The sequence below is a fragment of the Haplochromis burtoni genome, unplaced genomic scaffold (assembly GCF_018398535.1).
Source record: "Haplochromis burtoni strain Fernald_Lab_line unplaced genomic scaffold, NCSU_Asbu1 Contig_127, whole genome shotgun sequence".
Lineage (NCBI taxonomy): Eukaryota > Metazoa > Chordata > Actinopteri > Cichliformes > Cichlidae > Haplochromis > Haplochromis burtoni.
Window position 1 is genome coordinate 766,735 of NW_024582488.1, and position 19,328 is coordinate 786,062.

The 19,328-nt window shown below is 40.6% G+C and overlaps 2 protein-coding genes across 15 annotated transcripts in view; both read right to left on the minus strand.

Annotated features, from left to right (window-relative positions):
• ttc38 (tetratricopeptide repeat domain 38) overlaps positions 1–11,723 on the minus strand; it is a 70,585-nt gene extending 58,862 nt beyond the window's left edge. For both annotated transcript variants that reach the window (XM_005930351.2, XM_005930350.3), the window contains exons 1-13: positions 9,837–11,723; positions 9,322–9,399; positions 9,144–9,225; positions 8,293–8,464; positions 6,924–7,097; positions 6,445–6,520; positions 6,011–6,130; positions 5,819–5,878; positions 5,559–5,597; positions 2,597–2,678; positions 2,027–2,192; positions 686–845; positions 186–259 (exon numbers count right to left, since the gene is read on the minus strand). In XM_005930351.2, coding sequence (XP_005930413.1) covers positions 186–259; positions 686–845; positions 2,027–2,192; positions 2,597–2,678; positions 5,559–5,597; positions 5,819–5,878; positions 6,011–6,130; positions 6,445–6,520; positions 6,924–7,097; positions 8,293–8,464; positions 9,144–9,225; positions 9,322–9,399; positions 9,837–9,866 — 1,313 coding nt within the window. In that variant the 5' untranslated portion in view covers positions 9,867–11,723. The remainder of the gene's footprint in view (positions 1–185; positions 260–685; positions 846–2,026; positions 2,193–2,596; positions 2,679–5,558; positions 5,598–5,818; positions 5,879–6,010; positions 6,131–6,444; positions 6,521–6,923; positions 7,098–8,292; positions 8,465–9,143; positions 9,226–9,321; positions 9,400–9,836) is intronic.
• A 154-nt stretch (positions 11,724–11,877) lies between these two features.
• mical3a (microtubule associated monooxygenase, calponin and LIM domain containing 3a) overlaps positions 11,878–19,328 on the minus strand; it is a 77,691-nt gene continuing 70,240 nt past the window's right edge. For all 13 annotated transcript variants that reach the window (XM_042224074.1, XM_042224063.1, XM_042224067.1 and 10 more), the window contains 3 exons: positions 14,135–14,234; positions 12,919–12,992; positions 11,878–12,812 (listed from right to left, as the gene is read on the minus strand). In XM_042224074.1, coding sequence (XP_042080008.1) covers positions 12,628–12,812; positions 12,919–12,992; positions 14,135–14,234 — 359 coding nt within the window. In that variant the 3' untranslated portion in view covers positions 11,878–12,627. The remainder of the gene's footprint in view (positions 12,813–12,918; positions 12,993–14,134; positions 14,235–19,328) is intronic.

Here is a 19,328-nt window from a genome sequence, read left to right on the forward strand (position 1 = left end):
AAAGAAAATCGGAGTGGACAGCAATCGCAACAAAACTATGTTGGAATTTCAGTGTTTCAGTGAATGAAAGATGGGGTTTTATTTCCCCTCGCACAATCTTCTGGCATATTCCCATGCAAAAACACACTGATACTGGGGGGAAAACACCCCAAAGCATGAAGCCTGAAATCCCTGCTGCTCCTTACCTTCCCAGCTTCTGGTGGTGCTTATTCTCCGATTTCATCGCAGCATGAATAAGCAGCTGATTAAACAGATCCCTCTGAAAACAACAATACACAAACACATTATTAGACACAAACCTCTTTCAGTTGTAAAAAGACATTCTGCATTTTGTGTTAGATTGTGTTACATTTTATGTAAACTGTGACGCCTTAGAGAACGGTTCTCAGAACAAAAATAACATAAAAGAGTTCATTATTCATACACTGGTGCACTGCACTCCACATGTTCACACGGTCTGGTATGTTCATAGATAGAAAGACTGCAGCTTTTCTGCACAACACTCCTAACCTCTGACCTGTTTTTACAGCATCAAGGATTTCACTTTTGCTCAAGAAAACAAAGTATGAGCAATGATATCCAAAGATAGCAAAGCCTCGAGGCTTAAACATTTTCAGCAGTTCACTAGGAGAGCTGCAGTTTGAAATGATTTTCTTTAACAGTTAATAAATTCTTTGAGACTTACCTGTGCATCACTGCCACCTATGTCTACCATGCGATAGCGTAAAGGGTATAGTAGCTCCACAGTTTGACCGTAGTTACCCTGGTTGTACTCCAGCATAGCCTGGCACATTGGTATCCCTATAGTCCCGGCCAGCTGATGCTGCTGATTGTCTCCTGGCTCCCTGTGCAAGAAAAACACGGTTTTAAAAAAGGAAACAACTTTTCTTATAAAAGGAGCCAAAGATACAGAGTAACAAGTTAAAACCTGTTAATGCTGCATCTCAAAGAAGGCATCAGCATTAAATATTTTGTGAGAGTAGAAATCCAGGCATCTGGTTTGTCGTGCAAAAAGAAAATTAAAGCAAACATAAAGAACACATTCTGGAAAAAGACACTCTGTGGCTAGTTAGTTTATTTCTACATTTTTTGCTGACTTGTAAAGACACGGGAATGTTTCCCTCTCCTTTATCTTTTGTGGTAGTTTCCCTTGTGGCAGGCTCTCCATGTGTGATAGCATATTGGTGTCTAAGTCTGCCCTCCTCACACAAATGGAGACGAACTGAACAGAAGCGAGTTCAGTGAAGTGCATCTAATATTATGTGAATTTAAACACTTGTTATGTCACTGTAAGTGCATTAAAAGCTTCGAGAAGTGTGAGTCCATCTGAAATGACTTCAGAGAATGACTCTCTTAGGTTTGTCATTGGAAAAAAAAAAAAAAAAAGTGCTGCTGTTGCACTTATCCAAACTTCTGCGGCCCAGTCTCCTCCCTACAGCAGTCAATCTAGAGGGAAAGCTGCAAAGACATCTGAGAAGGATTCACTTCACTGTCCTTAAGCTTTCTCAGATTAGCAAATACTCTGAGTGACTGCCTCTGACTGTATAATTACCATATGGAAAAATATGGATTAGTTTAAACTATGCAATCCTCCAAAGACCCAGGTAATAAAAAGTAATATGCTAGATGTAATTGATGCATGCTGCGTTTGAACATGCATGCAGCTCGTCTAATACACTCAAAGTAAAGCTGCGATGAGGAGAAAATTACATTTTCTTACTTAACTCACTTTCAAAGAAATCCAACACGTCTTAAGTAATAGTGAAAGCACGACAGCTTTAAGGACTGGTTTTAAATGTGAGCTGTGCTGTGGTTTGTATGCTCGACGAAACGAAGAGCACAGGCCATTATAACCTCAGAGGCATCTGCTGCAGAGGGAAGCCCCTCTCTCTGACTGTATTCACACTCTATCTCACATCCTACGCTCAGTCTTGTCTCCATTTTACATAAGGCTTGTGTTGTTCTTATGTAAGCCTGACAGAGTGTTGAGGTGTGCAGTGAAGAGAAGAAATGGCACGAAACTTACTTCGCCAATTCCTGAAGGCCCTCCAGCAGACGCCGACTAGTCCCAGTCTCTTTAGCTCCCAGCGACACCATAAGGAAGTGAAGGTCATTAAACAAGGTCACATGATCGTCAGTGTGAGGCCGAGTTACTTGGAGCAGCTCCTGCCAACGCTCCTTCACACACACTCCTGAAACATGCAGAAACACAAACACGCTAATACAGCTTGAAGGCTGCATAGTCAGCTGTAAAACAGAGCAGGAAGAAAATGTGGTCAGAGGTTCTGTTAATTACCTTAATTTCCAACAAAGCACTTTTGAGGTTCAAATTAATGAAGGATGGCAACTGAGATTATCTCACCTCATTAGCAGTTTCACTCAACACCATACTGTCTTAAATTATCTTAAATTATTTGTTCCAGTTGCCCATCAGCCCATTAGTAACACATTAGGAAATGTTGCAGCATTTTGCCAGCTGGCATCATTTTAAACATATTCTATGAGCACAAAAAAAATGCATTACTCCTGAATTTTAATCAGAGTGTGATGAGTGTCTGAGATGTATTTTTAGCATGCAGTTTGTTCTATATCTTACCGTCCATTTCCAATCTGTAAAGTAATGAGCAGGCATCTACAATGTCCAACATGGCTCCCGAGGCCTTGCAACGCCTGAAAACCTTAGTTGAACACAACACACTGTCATCACTATTCATTCTAATCACCAAAGGACATACAGACGTTTACATGCACTCGTCATGGGCATGAATGTCACGGTCAGTTTGCTCTTTGTTCTTTTTCCAGGGTTTAACTACCGTAAATGTCGGGCTATAAGCCGCTACTTTTTGCACAAGCTTTGAACCCTGCGGCTTTTAGTCAGGTGCGGCTTTTCTATGGATTGTCCGTGATTTTTGTCATATCGTAAGACGATTTGTTTTGTGTGTTCCGCTGTTGTACGGCACTACGTTGCCTGGCGGAAGGATCGGGGTTCAAGAGTGGTATGTTAGTCACATGTCCGTCCGCCAGGCAACGTAGTGCCGTACGAAGTAGCGCGAAAAACAAACTTCAAAGTAGCGGTACGCGTTCAGCGGGAGTCGTGGATGATGAGCGGCGATAAACTTGCAAGTTATGCCCAAAAAGCAAGTTATGCCCAACTCCACCGGTGGATTCTGACAGCGTGGAAAAGTGTGAAAACATCCACGATCACCAACGGATTTTGAAGGGCTGGACTGCTGCATGATGGAGAGGAGGACACCGCCACGGCCCTTCTGAGGGTGTTCGACTCTGACACTGACAATGAGGATTTCTTTGGTTTTGAAAGTGACAACGAAGGAGAGAAGAAGAGTGGATGACGAAGCCATCCTGAGCCTGTTTGTATCCGACACTGGAGAAGAGGACTTTGGTGGTTTTAGTGCGCAGGAAGAAGAGAAAGATGGTGGTGAATGACTGACTTTTCTTCTTGTTAAAGCTGTGTCACTGCACCTGAGCCTAAAAGGTAGTCCGAATCTATTTTTCTGGTGTGCTGTAGGCTACTGTTATGTACTACATGTGCAAATATGTACCCATAACTTGTTTTTCAAAATATTAATAAAAGTGATGTCTCCAAACAGCCATCTCTTTCCTGACAATTCCCTTTGTGCATATTCTCTTACATATGATAAGTCAACATTGAAACACCTGCGGCTTTTAGTCAGGTGCGGCTAATGTATGTACAAAACAGGATTTTCCCCTGATTTTAGCTTGTGCGGCTAATATTTAGGTGCGCTTTGTAGTCCGGGAAATACGGTAATTGTAGAGCATACATCTTTAAGGACTAAAAAACAAGAACTGGGCCACATACATACATATACAGTATATAACTACTATTTGGTTAAATGTCACTTAATAAACCAGTTTCAAAGTGTGTTTAGGATCACTGACCCAATTGTGTATCCAAGTTTCAGCTGTCTAGCTGTTGACTTGAGGTAAAGAAGAAGTTGGAGGTAGTCCTTTAGTATCAACTGCAGGAAAACAGCCCCAGAGCTTGATGCTACCCCCACCTTGACTGACAGCTGGTAGCCTATTCTAACCTTTACTTCTCCAAACTTCCTCGTCATTGTGGTCGAACAGCTCAATCTTTGTCTTGTCTGACCATAAAACTTTTCTCCACAAGGCTTGTCTCTGTGGGTTCAGTTCAGTTGTGCTTGAATTTTGCAGCAGGGGCTTTGTTTCTCGGTTCATAGCGATGCTTCACTGTGGACGCTCAGCCTGGTGTTGCAGCAGCTTCCTGTTCATGGCAGGATTTTTGATAGTTTGAGTCTTCTTCTAGACCTTAGCAAAGCTGTGACATACCTGAATAACTTTTACTTATGTACAATAGTTTTGAAGTTTGATGATCTTAGAATTTCCAGTTGTTTAGAAATGTCTCAGAGAGACCTTTCCAACTTGTGTGAATCTACACAAGTTCCTTGGACTTTCCCATTGCTCTGAGCATTGATCGATTCAGCGCGTGATGTCGAGCAAATAATTTGTATGCTGTAAGTTAACAGGTCTTCACCTTGTCAAATTACCAGACAATGTACGACCTTCAGCACCCCTTATTAATAGACTTAAGTGAGTGTATTTTTTTTGACAACTTTATTTATAATTTTCCAATATGACAAAAGTACAGAAAAATATAACTCGAATTGCGATTAAACGCTGCCATTGTGAAACTGGTTACGCCAGTGGCAAACCAGTTGGATGCAGGAAAATGTGTAATCTATGGGCACATACAAAAAAAAAAGTACTATCACGTGAACAAGGCAAAAAAAACAAAAACAAACGAACAGAAAAAAAACAAAACCCACCAAAGAAAACAAAACAAACAAAAATAGAATAAAATAAATACATAAATAAAAGGGGGGGCTGCATTGTGCGCAGTTCTGCAAACACCTCTTAAGTGAGTGTATTTAAGTATTTGAGCCTGTACGTATGATTCTGACCTTTGATGGATTAGAAAAAAATCTAAACTAAAATCCAACTTTTAAGCCAAATTCTTGTTTTTAAATATTTAAAGGTGTATCCACCTAACACTTCAAAGAAAGTCAGCCAAGAATTACCATGACATTCGTGTCCATGACGACTGTACACAACGTCTGACCACGTTGTGTACAGTTCAGAGAAATAAAGAAAAGAAAAAAGCGAGATGCTGAACTTTGCTGATGTGAATTTCAGAATTTCTTTTGCGTTCAAACTTTTAGCTGAGAAATATTATTCTAAAGGTGCAGGACATCAAAGAGATGTACTTTCAAATTGTCTCTCTTATTTTTGGAGTATCACGAAATATAATCCGCTTTGGCTGTTGACACTGAAATGAGTGTGGGTGGTTCCTTGGCTCTGACATATGAATGTGGATTTGACTTTCATTTTTGTTCACGCTTACCTTCTTGACTCACAACGAGCACATCAAACTGCATTAGTCTGCGTCTCTTGTGCAGTGTTGTGCAGTGGTGTATGCGTGACTCTGGAAATTACTAAGAGTATGTACTCAGACAGCTATAGTATTAAAGTTTAGATGCAAACTTTCAACAGAAACCAACCTGAGTGTCGTATATTTGCAGAGCAGCTTCGTGTTGCCTCTGTGGAGGAGGTGAGGAAGACAAATTTGAATAAGTTGAGCACTGAGAAATGGGCAACGTGGATAAATTGAGTTGCCCAAATGCAAACACAAATTAATCTTACAATATAATCAACCCCAGGCTTCAAATTACCTATGGGAGACAATATCATAAATACATTCTCCACAAACACTGTGACTGCCAGCTTTCCGCTTGGCTGAAAAACCCATTATCATCTTTACCTTCTCGATGAAAAATAGAGCCCAGTGCCAATAGTTATGACTGGCCAGCATGTCAGTTACCTGGAATTAAACATTACAGAGTTCAAATACTTTTCCCGGGGCTATTTGGATATGTAATATAATTCAGTCGTCTATGGAACAGATTACTTGTATGCGATTAATCAAAAACAGAAAAGAACAAAGTCATCGTACCTCCCAGTCTTTCTCTCTACTTTCCATGAACTTCAAGCCTTTGTCCAACTCTGCCTTCATCTCACAAACATGGGCTACAGAGTGGACTGACCAAGCATCGTCGGGAGTTAGAGCGAGCCCCTTCACAAGAGAGTTTGCCGTTTTGAAGCAAGAAGAAGCGATGAACGTGTTGATAAGTAACTAGATCTAAAATGACCAATCCAAAATAACTGCATTCTAAACACTCAACATCAATCTTTTCAGCGACCCTCATATCATACTTTGTATGCATTACACGCTGAGTTTTGAAGGGTCTGCTGTTTATTCCTGTAGGTCTTTGACAGCAAATTACTTGCAGAGTTGAACTAACGAAATCAGAAAAGGGACCGAGAGTCCAAAACCCCCTGCTACAATAATGGCACCAGCTTGAATAACAGCAGAGAAGAAAATCTCACCTCCATGGCTACTTTCTCAGCCTGGTCATAGAAACGAGTTTCCAGGAGACCAAAGGAATATAGTCCATTCAGGTAGCTGAGAGCAGGTATGTGCACACATACGTACACACAAAAACAAAGTAAAAAATTAAATTTAAAAAAAAAAAAAAGAAGATCTAATATGGCTCATTTCAGACAGTGAATTTACAAACGAGCTGCACCAATGCACAGCATACAGGAAATATTTATATTATTTCAAACTTTGAATCATGCAAAGCTACTCTGAGAGTGAAAGAACATCCTAACAGTTTGAAAGCATACATGCACACTTTAAACACAAAAATACTAAGCACTGCACAACTACTTACTGTAAACAAGCCTCATTAGCTTACATGCTGTATGTTTTGCAGGTATGCATCCATACTGTCCCAATGCATGGCATCAATGTTTAGATTGACAAACAAAATAAATCTCTGGTGACATTAAGCTGTCTTTTGTACCTGGACAAAGGCATGTGTGGTTTCCAGTGGGGAAGCACCCTGGCCACTGAGTCCCTCATTTGCATTTGGGCTCCCATGTAGAAATAAGCATCATGTGCAAACTTGAGGGCCAACATATCAGTTGGGTGGTCTAGCAGAATATCTTCCCATGCCTCACAGGCTTTCGGAAAATTTCTACAAGACAAATGTGTCGGTTTAAAAAAAAGAAAGAAAAAAAGAGCGCGTTCAGGGAACGTTGATCGGTACCTGGAGAATCACAAATGTCAATATGCTTTGTGAGCAGATTAGAGGGACTTGGAAAGTATCGCAAAGACAATGCTGAGAGCCAAAATGGCTCCTCGATATTACAGTATAGCTGACTATACCCCGGGGAAATAAGACAATGAATATAAAATTCAAATATTACTTGCTGGACTGTGACTGAAATTTTACAGAAGAGCTTGGCAGACAATCTGTAGTAAGAGAGTGTATCACATAAGGCCAGGCAAATAACTTAGGGAATGAATATCACCTGATAAAAAATAAATTAAAAAAACACTTGTACTTCTGTGTTATATATAAAAAAAACACAAGTTCAATCTATTTCTTCTGGCTCAATGGAACTCATTTCGACTCAGACTTCAACTACAGACCCCAGTGACAGATAAGATTAAATATGTAAGAGTCTCTCTTAGCATACAACTCTGAGAATGATTAAGTTACTTCATTTTAAAGTCATTACATCAGGATTTTGTACAGATTTATAACAGAAATATTTTTGATAGCATTAAATAATTAACCCTTAAAATAATTTTGATAAAACCAGTTTTGTGCACATAAAAAAAACTGTTGCAGTGTGCAGGGCTCTTGGATAAGGCACGCTAAAACTAACCACATTTTATGCTTTTAAAAAACAAGTGTTTGTGTGCTGTCAATTATTGAGGTTTTTGTTTGTTTGATTGATTTTACATTTGTTATGCATTTCAATCATAAACATGCTTTTCAATCAGTTTCCTGTAAATTCACAACCACTTTGAACATTTAGAGAATTGGGTTTGCTGACTGATACAGGTTTCATATCGTCATCATGGGTTTATTGAGGCCTTCTGAGCAGGAAAACATTCAAAGATAAATTTGGCTCAAACACAACCCAATGAAGCACGGGCTGCTTTGTGACTGCGTCTCCTGCTGTGGCGGTCTGGCTCTGGGCAGGGATAGCTCAGTAGGTAGAGTGGTGGCCCTGAGGTACCCCTGAGCAAGGTACCGTCCCTACACACTGCTCCCCGGGCGCTGCACTGGTGGCTGCCCACTGCTTCACTGGGTGAATGGGTTAAATGCAGAGGAACTATTTCCCTATGGGGACTACTTTACACTTTTTTTTGGACCTTACCCGTGTGAGAAGAGCTCCATGGCTTTGACATGGAGTCTCTCTCTGGAAGTGATGTCCTGGCTGTTGGCAAGTTCCACCGTCCTCCTCACAGCACTTGACAGACGCTCATCCAGCCTGGTGGAGCTTGTTGTTGCCACTAGCTCCAGGCCTGTACTTATCACATGCCCCATAACTACAGGAAAAACAAATAACAGCTGTCTTTTCTTTCTGGAGGTTTCCGCAGCTGCAGTTCTCATGGGGAACGAATCACATGCACTTGTAAAGTTTTGCCTTTGGACTTAAGTAAAATATTACAGGAGCTTCTTGGTTCCATTTCTGTTTATTTGCAACATGAGATGAAGAATAAGAGTTGTTTATCTCCACTGTATGCCCCTGATACGAATGAGTGCAAGCAGCCAGCATTTTAAAGGGTGTCTATTGTCAGCAATGTTAAACTTGGAAGACCTCAAATTGTTTTTCTTATGTAACCAGACATTAGGATCAATCAATTCAATCAACGTGTGTGTTTACAGCGGCTAAACTAAAAAGCAGCTTGCAAGTTCTGAGGAGAATCAATAAGTGTTGAACTTGCACAAAGGAGGGTAGAGTCATTTGCATGAACAACAACTAAATGCTTGATCAGAGCTCAAACTGACAGCTGACAACTGAGGCCTCCCAGCTACACATAACACTGAAATAATCTGAAGTGACTGACCTCTAACATGTTTATTTAAAGAGTAGTAGCCACATTTAATTGTTTTTCCTTGCAGCGTATAAACTAATCAGACATCTCAGGGTTTCTTTAGTCTTATTTTGTTGTTTTCCTTATTTCCATATTTATCAGAAGCATAGTTAACCCCACATATAGTTACCAAAATTTGGGTCAGCTGCCTGGACAGCAGAAATGCATCCTTCAATTCCTCCCAAGCTGTCATCGTTCCTCCACTTCACGTACTGGGGGGTTAAAACACAATTTAGATCTTAAACAGCCTGAAACACCCACGGTGTGCAAACTGCGTGTGCATGTGGAACAGGTGTTAAGTAGGCTACCTGCGTGAGTATGGCGTCATACATTTTACAAGCCTCATTACTGCTGGTGGACAATGTAAGCCCCTCCGCCCTCCATGCCTGCAAGAAACGGGAGCATAATGGTGCAGACGTTAATGCTGGGTTTCAGTGTGTAAGCCGTTTGCATGACAAACATGCTGTTGTCTCGTCGGCTTGAGCAACCTGAGGTTAAAGATTCATCGAGTAAAGGCAGCCAATTTCATTTCAGTGTTACCCAGAGCTTAAATAAATCTACTTGTTATTGTAAAAGTTCCGGACACTTATCAACAGTGGACATGTAACTTATCGAGGTTTGCCTGCTTTACGCCCCTGCATGAATATTTTTCTGTAAACTAACAGTTTTATCCTTTTTTCACTTTAAATATACATATCTCAATAATACAAACTATGTTTGTCAATCCTTACTGCCACTCAGTTATTGCAACAAATAAAGAGAAAGTGTCGCTTTCTGTTCTTCATCCTTCTTTAAAGTTTCTTTCTCTCTCCGAGTCACTGACCTGGCAGTCCCTGAAGCTTGAGGAAATCATTTCTAAATCTTCAGCTTCTCCACCTACACGGAAAAAAAAAAACCTGCTGGTGGGTCAACTTCTCGGTCAATAAAAGAAAAAAAGAAAAACGGGCCGGAAGTTTGCCCCTCCGTTGACACTCTTTCAAAATAAGTGCACGAGTAGCGTTTAGAAAGTCTACGTCAGAATGTTTTCAGAAAGCATGCGCTTTATTTTGTTAACTGACCTGCTATTTACGAGTCCACAAGATTATTTAATGTTAAAAACATTTTCCCCACATTCCGTTTGCTTTACTTAAAGAACCTGCTGTCGTTATCGGTTACGGAGGAGAAACTATCCTCGGTGGCTACAAGAATTATCAGACGGGGAGTCTTAATAATGTTGTAGGATTTATCTTGGCTTTTGCTTGAGAAATTTAATTTTTCACAGATGACAGGACCATTCAACAGGCAGGGGGCATCAAACGTATTAAATGTACAATTCTGGGTTTTTGATGTCTGACACCAAGGCACTAAAAATCTATTTTCCCCACCTCTGCTGAGAAGATTACATTTCAGCCCCCACCCTCTTTATTCTCCCTCATGCAAGTCCCCCAATTTCATGGAAGCGCAGCAATAAAATATCAGGTAATTTTAAGATGCCTGGGTTCCATCACAGTGCCCGCTACAGCTTCTTTGGCAAGTTAAAAGGCAGGTAGAAGTTAAGATTGAAGTTAAATGCGTTTCAAAATATACAGGAAAAGCACAGATAATACCATATGAACAGTATTCTACTACTTCTTTAAATCTATGCAGTCCCACCACATTATATAGCCTGCCTATTTGCATTTAGGAATTAATTCCTTTCTGCTACTGTACTTTGTGTTCTCGGTAGAAAGCCTCCGCTAATCCTTTATTAAGCCTGGGCTTGTAATGAAAGCAGAGAAAAAGTCACAGTAACATCTCAGGCTGGCTAAGGTGGAATGAAAGGTTTAAAAATAATAATCTCTTGCTCATAACTATAAGACATTCAATTAAAAAGTTTGATTTTAGAGGACAAACACGTAAAAGAACTGCATCGTTTATTGCCGTCTTCAGCATACATCCAACACCCCTATGAATTTTAGCTACATGAAGCATTTACATTACAAGTCGTTTGTCGACAGAGTAGTTTTAAAAATTAGGATTCACTTTCTTTACATATGATACAATTTGCACAGGTTAATAAATATCAATACAATCATGTCAACCTTGGAACACACAATCTAAAACAACAGCCCATAAAATTGTGTAATATTCACAGCTCCAAACAAGTCATAAATATAGCCTCTGACATTTCTACACTGTAAAACAGTGCCCACCTGGATTTGTACAGTTGGCAAAGAGGCCTACTAGTCCACCAAGGATGTCCAACGGATAAACCAAACCAATATTCTCATTCAATGCAGCTTGTGCAGTTCTTTAGGGTCCCATTTATGTGTAGTTTGGGGACCTGCTGTAGAAAAGTGTTGTTTTAAAAAAGAGCTCCAGTGGAACACACAGATGTGATTATTGGATACCTCAAAAAAAATCTAAACAAAATAAAAACTTAAGTTTATAGAATGGAAATGAAAAGGCATCTTTTTCAAAGCTAAAGTATTAACACTGCAGTATATAGTTGTGTAGTGTTCTCTCTTCCCCACAGTAAGTCCTCCCATACTAACAACAGTAACATCAGGTCGTTAGTAACATCCCATTGTTAATACAGTCTATCCCGAGGATTGTTTCTACTGTTTAACAAAGCAGGAACCAAAATGTGAACAAATACTTGTAAACGTTAACGGTCAGTGTGATACACAGCCAACGAGAGCTCACAGAGAGGCCCATCATCATCATCAACTCATGTGAAATGCTTAAATATTTGCATCCAAGTCTTCTATGTGCCTGAAGCCATAATTCCTGACATGCAGCGGCATGTATGCGAGATACAAAAGAGATATGCGAGATAATGAGATTCTGGGCACTCTCCTGTGAATACAAATAAAATTAAAACAAAACCATTTTTTTTAACTGTTAAAAGCAAAACATGATAATAAATACATAAACATGGACATATTTAATGGATTCATAGTGGTGACAGACTCTGCAGGGGGAAAGGAAAGAAAACAACAACAACCCTGGAGCGTTTTATGATGCATTTGTGGTTTCTGAAGGATGCTGATGTGAGTTTGTCACTAGGGAGAAAAAAGGCAGCTTCAGCAGAGTCCGTTCTACAGTCGGACTGAAAAGAGCGAGCTAGGAGACCTTGCTCTGACATTTAAAACACACCTCTGCAGCACTAAGACCGAGGACCCTCATCTACTGAAAATGGGACTCGATTATACCCCCTCCCATTTTTGTTTTTACAATTCTTGTACATCAGCAGGACCAATCTTCATTCTTCCCTTTAAATAGTGGAGAACAAAGTCTTTAAACGCTCTCCTAACCCCCCGCCACAATTTTCAAGGTTGATGTTAAAGTTGTGAATATACACACCACGTCTCCACCCACAGACTGAGACAGCAAGCATAACTGCAAAGTGATTAACATGTACTGCCTTTGGGCAGGGGATATGTAAACGCTGCAGACTGCTCCAACATCACAGGCAGCAGCCGTAGTGTACATATTATGTTGTTGGGGTTCTTCACACATTCACTGCTCTAGGTGTGACAGTTTTAGGCCAAATGCCTGTGTCAAAGTTCAGCAGATATATCCACATCAAAGACGCCCACGTGAGACTGAGAGCACCTACGAGCAGTCGAAAACTTGAAATGATTTCCCTCACATCAAGCCCAGTTGAGGTTAAAGCCTTTAGAGAGCATAACAGCCTCCAGGTCCTTGTCTTCCTCCTTCTCTCGAAGTCTCTGCTCCTCCAGGAGGGCAACCAGGGCATCTCGTTGCTCCACCACTTCCAACATCTCATTCAGGATCTGCTTCTCCTCAGCCAGTTCCTTCTCAGATTTCAGGTGGTCTGAAAGAAGCCCGTGCAAATTTGAAAACAAAGAGACGTTATGCAGATATGAATGCTGGGAGCTCATTTGTATAGCCCGTCAGCTAATTTGCATTCGAGCATTCACCTTCCACGGCCATCCGTTCCCTGAGTTCCTGCTGCAGTCGGCTCTGTCTGTCCTCCAGCTCCAACTCTCTGGCACTTGGGGACAGAAAGTAAGAAGGGAGACTGGCTAAGTTAGTGTCACTAATGAGCTATAGCTTTCGACATCTACATTATTCATCAGACTATTCATTTATCTATGTAGCATTTCATTAAAGAATATACTATCTGGCTTAAAAAAAAAAGATGGGCTATTAATCTAAAAGCTTTTAGTAAGCAATGATGAGATGATACTGGATAATTTAAGGGCCAAAATTAAAGCAGTAAAGTTGGTTTTCCTACATTTTTATAAATGTATTGAAAAAGCGGTCACATATCAGCAGATGAAAAATAAGTGACTTCATAGCAGGGGAATCAACATCACACTCATAATATTACTATTTATAAAATAAGGAGGTAATAAATCTCTACTTCTGTCAAGAGAAACATAACTTATAAACCTTAAGAAAGACATTATATTACATATTTAGGCATTTATGATATTACACTTATAAAGTAATCTGACGCTGGAATGTATTTTGATCACCCGGCAACCTTCGGGAAGACTGGCTGCAACTTTTGGTTTCTTTAACCCAACTTAAGGGTAAAAATAAACATTTATGACAACATATGTGCACTGGACTCATTCAATTTATAGATGCATCTTGTTAACCTATGAAAATGAGATGCTAACTTAGCACACCACCCTCTCATCCATGCACGGTCACTTCTGAAAAGAAGGATCCCTTTAAAACTGTAGTTCCCGAACCAGCTGGTGAGAATACAGTGACGTGGTCTGTTATTTACAAACCTATAATTTGTTTATTATTCTGTTCACTGCTCTGAAGTTTCTCACCAACTACTGAAAACTATCAGAGTCCAAGGAATTCAAGAATCATGATGTCTGGTCATGGCCCCGTTGTATTATCCACTTACTATAAATCACTTTATAAGATGTACCCTTAAAATTAACCACTGAATTCACCTCATCTCAGCCAACTACTGACATTTTCTAAAGATCAGTTTTCCATCTGTACAGTGCACATTAGTGAAATTTGCCATCATACATGTACCTACATAAAAAGAAGAAGCTGACATATGAACCAGTGACAACCAAGTTTTGCATCTTGGACATTAAAAGTATCCAATCAGCTAACACATTTGGGGGTTTTTCCAGTGCACCTTTAAAGGAATGTACTTACAATATCATGAGTTCGGACTCGTAGCGGACTAGGGCATTTTTCTCCTGCACCAGCTTGAACCACTCTTGCATTAGTTTAGGATCGTCTTTCTTACCCATACCTGGATGGAAGGAGGAAGCACAGAGCAGCAGTGAGACTCCAGGTGGCTGCGGCACGACACTCATGTCACAGAGACGAGGACTGACACAGGCAATGCAATGACAGCCAAGCCAGGATGTCCTTACTGAGGGATGGTGAGGTGGAAGAATGGATTCGACATTGACGCGATTGGCCGTGCCATACCTAACGATGGCACTCAGAAGGTGAGGAGGAGCTACAGGACTCAAATTTGGCATGTGTGCACATAGAAACACACACATTCCACATACAAACACATACAGACAATACCTGTTGTTGTGAAGCTGAGAGTTTGTGTTACCCAGTTTGGTCCTTTCGACAGACGTAGCTACTTTCTGAGCAACTCCTATATGTTTTTTTTGCAAGTGTGAGTAATAATAAAAAAATTCACAAGTCTACCAATCAATAGCTAAGATATTAGAGAGAAATATGGAAATATTTCATCTTCCCCTGTCCACATATTGACCGACCAGCTGAAATGAAATCCTTTCAGATCCTATTCATGCTCGGTGGTTTTATGGGTACAAAATAGGTGTGAATTATTCTGCAGTCTTTACATATTCAATAACGTACTGAAGTGTTATAGGAGGACTTATCACTGAGACCAGTAGAGAAGTTCCCTCTATTCATCCTGCCACAGAGACGAGCATATTTAGTGCTGCTGGCATCATGCATTGCAGTCAGAGCGCAGAGCAGCTGCACACTTCTCCTGTAGTCCCACTTGACTATGCAGAGAAGACCAGTGTATGGGGCATGCTTAGGGAAGGTCTGCTGCTGGGGCGATGCACCCTTTCATTTATCTGACTGCAGCAGGTGGAGCCAAGCGGTCTTGATGAAACACCAGAAGGCGAACCTTGATGCAGCGTGACATACTTAGCTGGGGAAGAGGAGGCTCTTGCACAACGAAAAGAAAAAACATTGTACACACATAAATAGCATGGCTGTGGTCTCGGGCACTGGCTGCTGCTAATTGACAGACAAGGGACAGAGAGAGAGGCAGAGCTGGAGGAGAGCTGCTCACACTTAGAGCAATGCAACATGAGAAGACAAAAACACGAAGCCTGATTTACCAGACCTATTCTACAATGGGAGCTTTTCTTCTTCCTTAACTACTTCTGTCTGTTCCACTGACACCACCCTTCAGCCAAGGCTCCCATCACAAAAGAAACAAGGACAAAAACAACATGCCTTTCTTTTTGGGGGGGATTTTTTTCTCTTCACATGGATTGAAAGCTTCACTGACCGAACCACGTGGCCCACTCATTTTTAAGACTTACATAAGGCTGGAATTTTACAACAAATCATCACAGCATGCAAGTTTCTTGCTGACAGGCCAGTCAGGTGTCAGGTGGTCATTGCTCAGTTTGAACATTTTATCAAAGGATAAGCCAGGAAATCCAACCAAAACATGCTGCTGATTAGAGTCACGCTGTGGCTGAGTAGTTAGTAAGTCACTGCAGTAGCACTTAGATGGTCTAAACTTTCTACATTATTGTATTAAAATAGGTTGAAAGGTGATTTCTTTATTTAAAAAAGAAAAATGCACTACAGTCTTCAATATTCTGTTTTTCTGGTATGGCATTTTCTGAAAATGAGCATTACACAGGAAAGACATAATCCATTACGGCTAGCAAAGAAGTATGCTATTAGCTAAATCTTGATATTAAATTACTCCCACAGTAAAACACCTGTTCAGGACTCGAGGGACCCCCCGAGTAGGAGCAGAGATGTGTTCTGGTAAACTATCCAAAATGATATAAAGCGGTCCCTCGTTTATCGCAGGAGTTACGTTCTAAAAATAACCCGTGACAGGTGAAATCCACGAAGTAGCCAACTTTATTTTTTTACAATTATTATAGATGTTTTAAGGCTGTAAAACCTTTCACTACACACTTTATACACTTTTCTGAGACAGGCGTGGACTTTTTCACACTTTTCAAAACGTTTCATCGACATCGTTGCGTTTGTTGGGGAGAAAACAAACATACCGTACGGCACTTCAGAGACACGCTGCTAGCGATCGAAGATTTATGTAGATTTGATAAGCTGAACGCGTTCTGTACTGTACAGGAGACACGGCACGAGATTGATTGACAATGGTCTACAGCCAATCAGGACGCAGAAGACAATACGCTGGAAAAAAAACAACAAAAAACAAACATGCAAAATTGAACCCAAAAAAAATCTGTAAAACAGCGAGGCTTCGAAAGGTGCACGGTGTTACAGCGAGGGACCACTGTATACTTCTAACAAAATTATTTTTCCCCAACATCAGCTTCAGCGTGATGAGCTCCTTCATATTCTGGAGAAACCTACTGAGCCTAATGTCACACAAACAGTTAGGAAAAGCTGGGAGGACAAAGGGGGGGGACCAACGATGTAGCCCATTTCTGGAGATCCTTACGCTTGCAGGTAACCTGCCACAACTGGCGGCAGATGCAGCGAGGTTATGTTACCTTCAGGGGAACAGCAGGGGCAGAAGGAGAGCGGTCTTCGGCGAGGCATCCCCACAAAGGGCTCAACTTCCACAAGACAGAGGGGAAAGAGCGTGAGGGAGTGACGCAGGTGGGCACATTAGGAGGGGAGGTAAGAAATAGTAAGAATGGAGGAAATGATGTGGGAGGAAGAAAAAAAATAGACATGACAGAGGCAAAGAGAAGAGGACAAAGAGGGTGCAGGAGGAAGGGGAAGGAGAGGTTTGAGGTGAGGAAGAAAATATCAAAGAGAAAAATCAACAGGGGACAGGAGCACTGCGATAGGGAGCAGACAAATCACCTAGAGAGAGGAGGTGGGAAGAGATCAGCTGTGTGGTGTGAGAAATGAAAAATATGGGATAAAATAAGAACAGAAAACAAGAGGGGGGAAATCTAGAGCATAGGAAGAGAAAATAATCCTGTTTGATCTTGCAAGTGTAGTTCTTCACATGATCTTTCAATTAGGTAAAAGCACCCTATATCTGTGCGCTACACACCACGCACATAGCCAGTGGTTATATATAAATGATTTATTCCCATTATAAAACCCATTACTGCTCATCAATCCATCCCACTCGCACATGCAGATAATTGCTTCATCTTTAAAGTGCTGCTTCTTGTACACGCTACATGTTTAGACCACCCTGCGTAATTTGTTGCCGGTTTGGCGACTTCTGAAGTGTAGCTTCTTCTCAAGTGCAAATTAGGATTTTTTTCTTCTTCTTATTTGCATCCACTAAAAAGATTTTCTCAAAACGTAAGATTACATATAGTGGTTTTTTCTTTATCTTCGCCTAAAATATAGACTAGAAAATATGTGTAATGTAAGGCACATTTCACTTAAAATGGAGCAAATATGCAGGATCTTCTATAGTAAGGGCTCATACTCGTGTAAAAAAAAAAAAGATTTTTCAGGTTGGAAGGTGAGGAGGCGTGAGAGAATGAAATGCTCAATACGTGCTACAAGGGACTATCACAGAAAAGAAGGAAAAATTGCAACTTAAAAAGACCGAGGCCCTAATAAAATGTTTATGGCTTCCCCAAATCATCCAAGTGTGCTTATGGATTGTGTTGTTTGTTCAATGAATCCTCATCTATGCTCATAATTATTAAAGTTGATTATTACATTTCTAAGTAAAGTTAATAAAAATAGCAGAAAGAAGAAGGGGAAATTACCTGGCTTTAATATTAGATTTTTCCTCTTTTTTGTTTTTTCCTTGCAGGTCTCATCTGCTAGCACAAACCGTATAACCCACTATTCAGTGTAAGCGCCACAGTTCTTCATCACCCACCAAACACGATAAGCAGGACGGAGGACTAATGGAAAATTATCAGGAAGCTAAAAGCGTTTTTTTGTGACACATCCAACCCAAAACATTCAACAAACCCAAAACAGTTTCAAGTTCATACATTTGAATTAGCTCAGAAAGAACAAATAAAACCAGCTGGATTGGAAGTGATGAAACACCATGCCTCCTGTTAGACTTCTGGGCAACCAATTAGAAGGGGAAACTCGGACGCTTGCAGAGTGACCTTTGTGCCAAAACAAAATGACTCTGCACAATCTTCTTTTTGATGAGTGGCGACAACCAGCAACACAAAAGCACAGAGAAGCCCTGCATAAAGAAATGCTCATTTTTCTCCCTCGTGCTGAGAAACTCCATTTACGCTAAATAACTAAAAATCAAACACGTGTTTCTCACAAACCGAATTCACAGCAGACGTGAGGTGAAAAAGATGCATTCCTCTCATACTCGAGTCTAAAGGAGAACAGTGGACACGACGAGACACAGTCAACGCGTTAAACAGTTTTCCAGCCGCAGCTTGTACACAGCGGCTAATGTTTTAAGATTACAGCACTACCCATTAGTGCACACATACACACACACAAACACTTTGGGGAGTTATGCAACTGAGCAGGTATGAGAAAGATTGCTGGGACTACAGTGCAGAACTACAGCAGGACAGAGTTCTGAGGCGAAGCTAAGAGCCAGGCTAGGAGTTTAGTATTAGTCAAACCAGGGTGGGTCACAGGTTACACATGTGTGTGTGGTCGGCAGGTGTCTGAGGTTTGTCCATCTTCCATCACACTCTAGCTCCAATGTGCAAGATCGGAACATGACTAGATGAGATGAGTTGACTCAAAAGTGTCACAAACGCGATATCTTTAGATGTAATGTGACAGTTGACAATAAAAACACAGAAATAAGACACAGATTTTTTTTTTTTTTTACATCTTTCTTGAAATACAAGGCTGGGATTTCTTTTCTCTTATTGTTAAAATGAGGAAAGCCAAAGCTCTTTCAGTTCATCTACAAACTGCGTTGCTTCAAACATGTTTTCCTTCCAGCTAATGGTGTAAAAGAGGACAACTGACAAAGATCGATTTAGAAATTTGCACTAGAAATGAAAATAGAGACCCTGTGCATGCAATATTACGAATGTACCAATTAAAAAGAGATGATTTACTGAAAAAAGGTCATTAGTTTAAAACAAATACAGACATTAATCTGTTTTACAGTTGTCCTGTATGTCTCCCATAAAAATAACACTGAATATATCGATGTAGGAATATGAGAAGACAGCAGGATCAGTGCATTGGT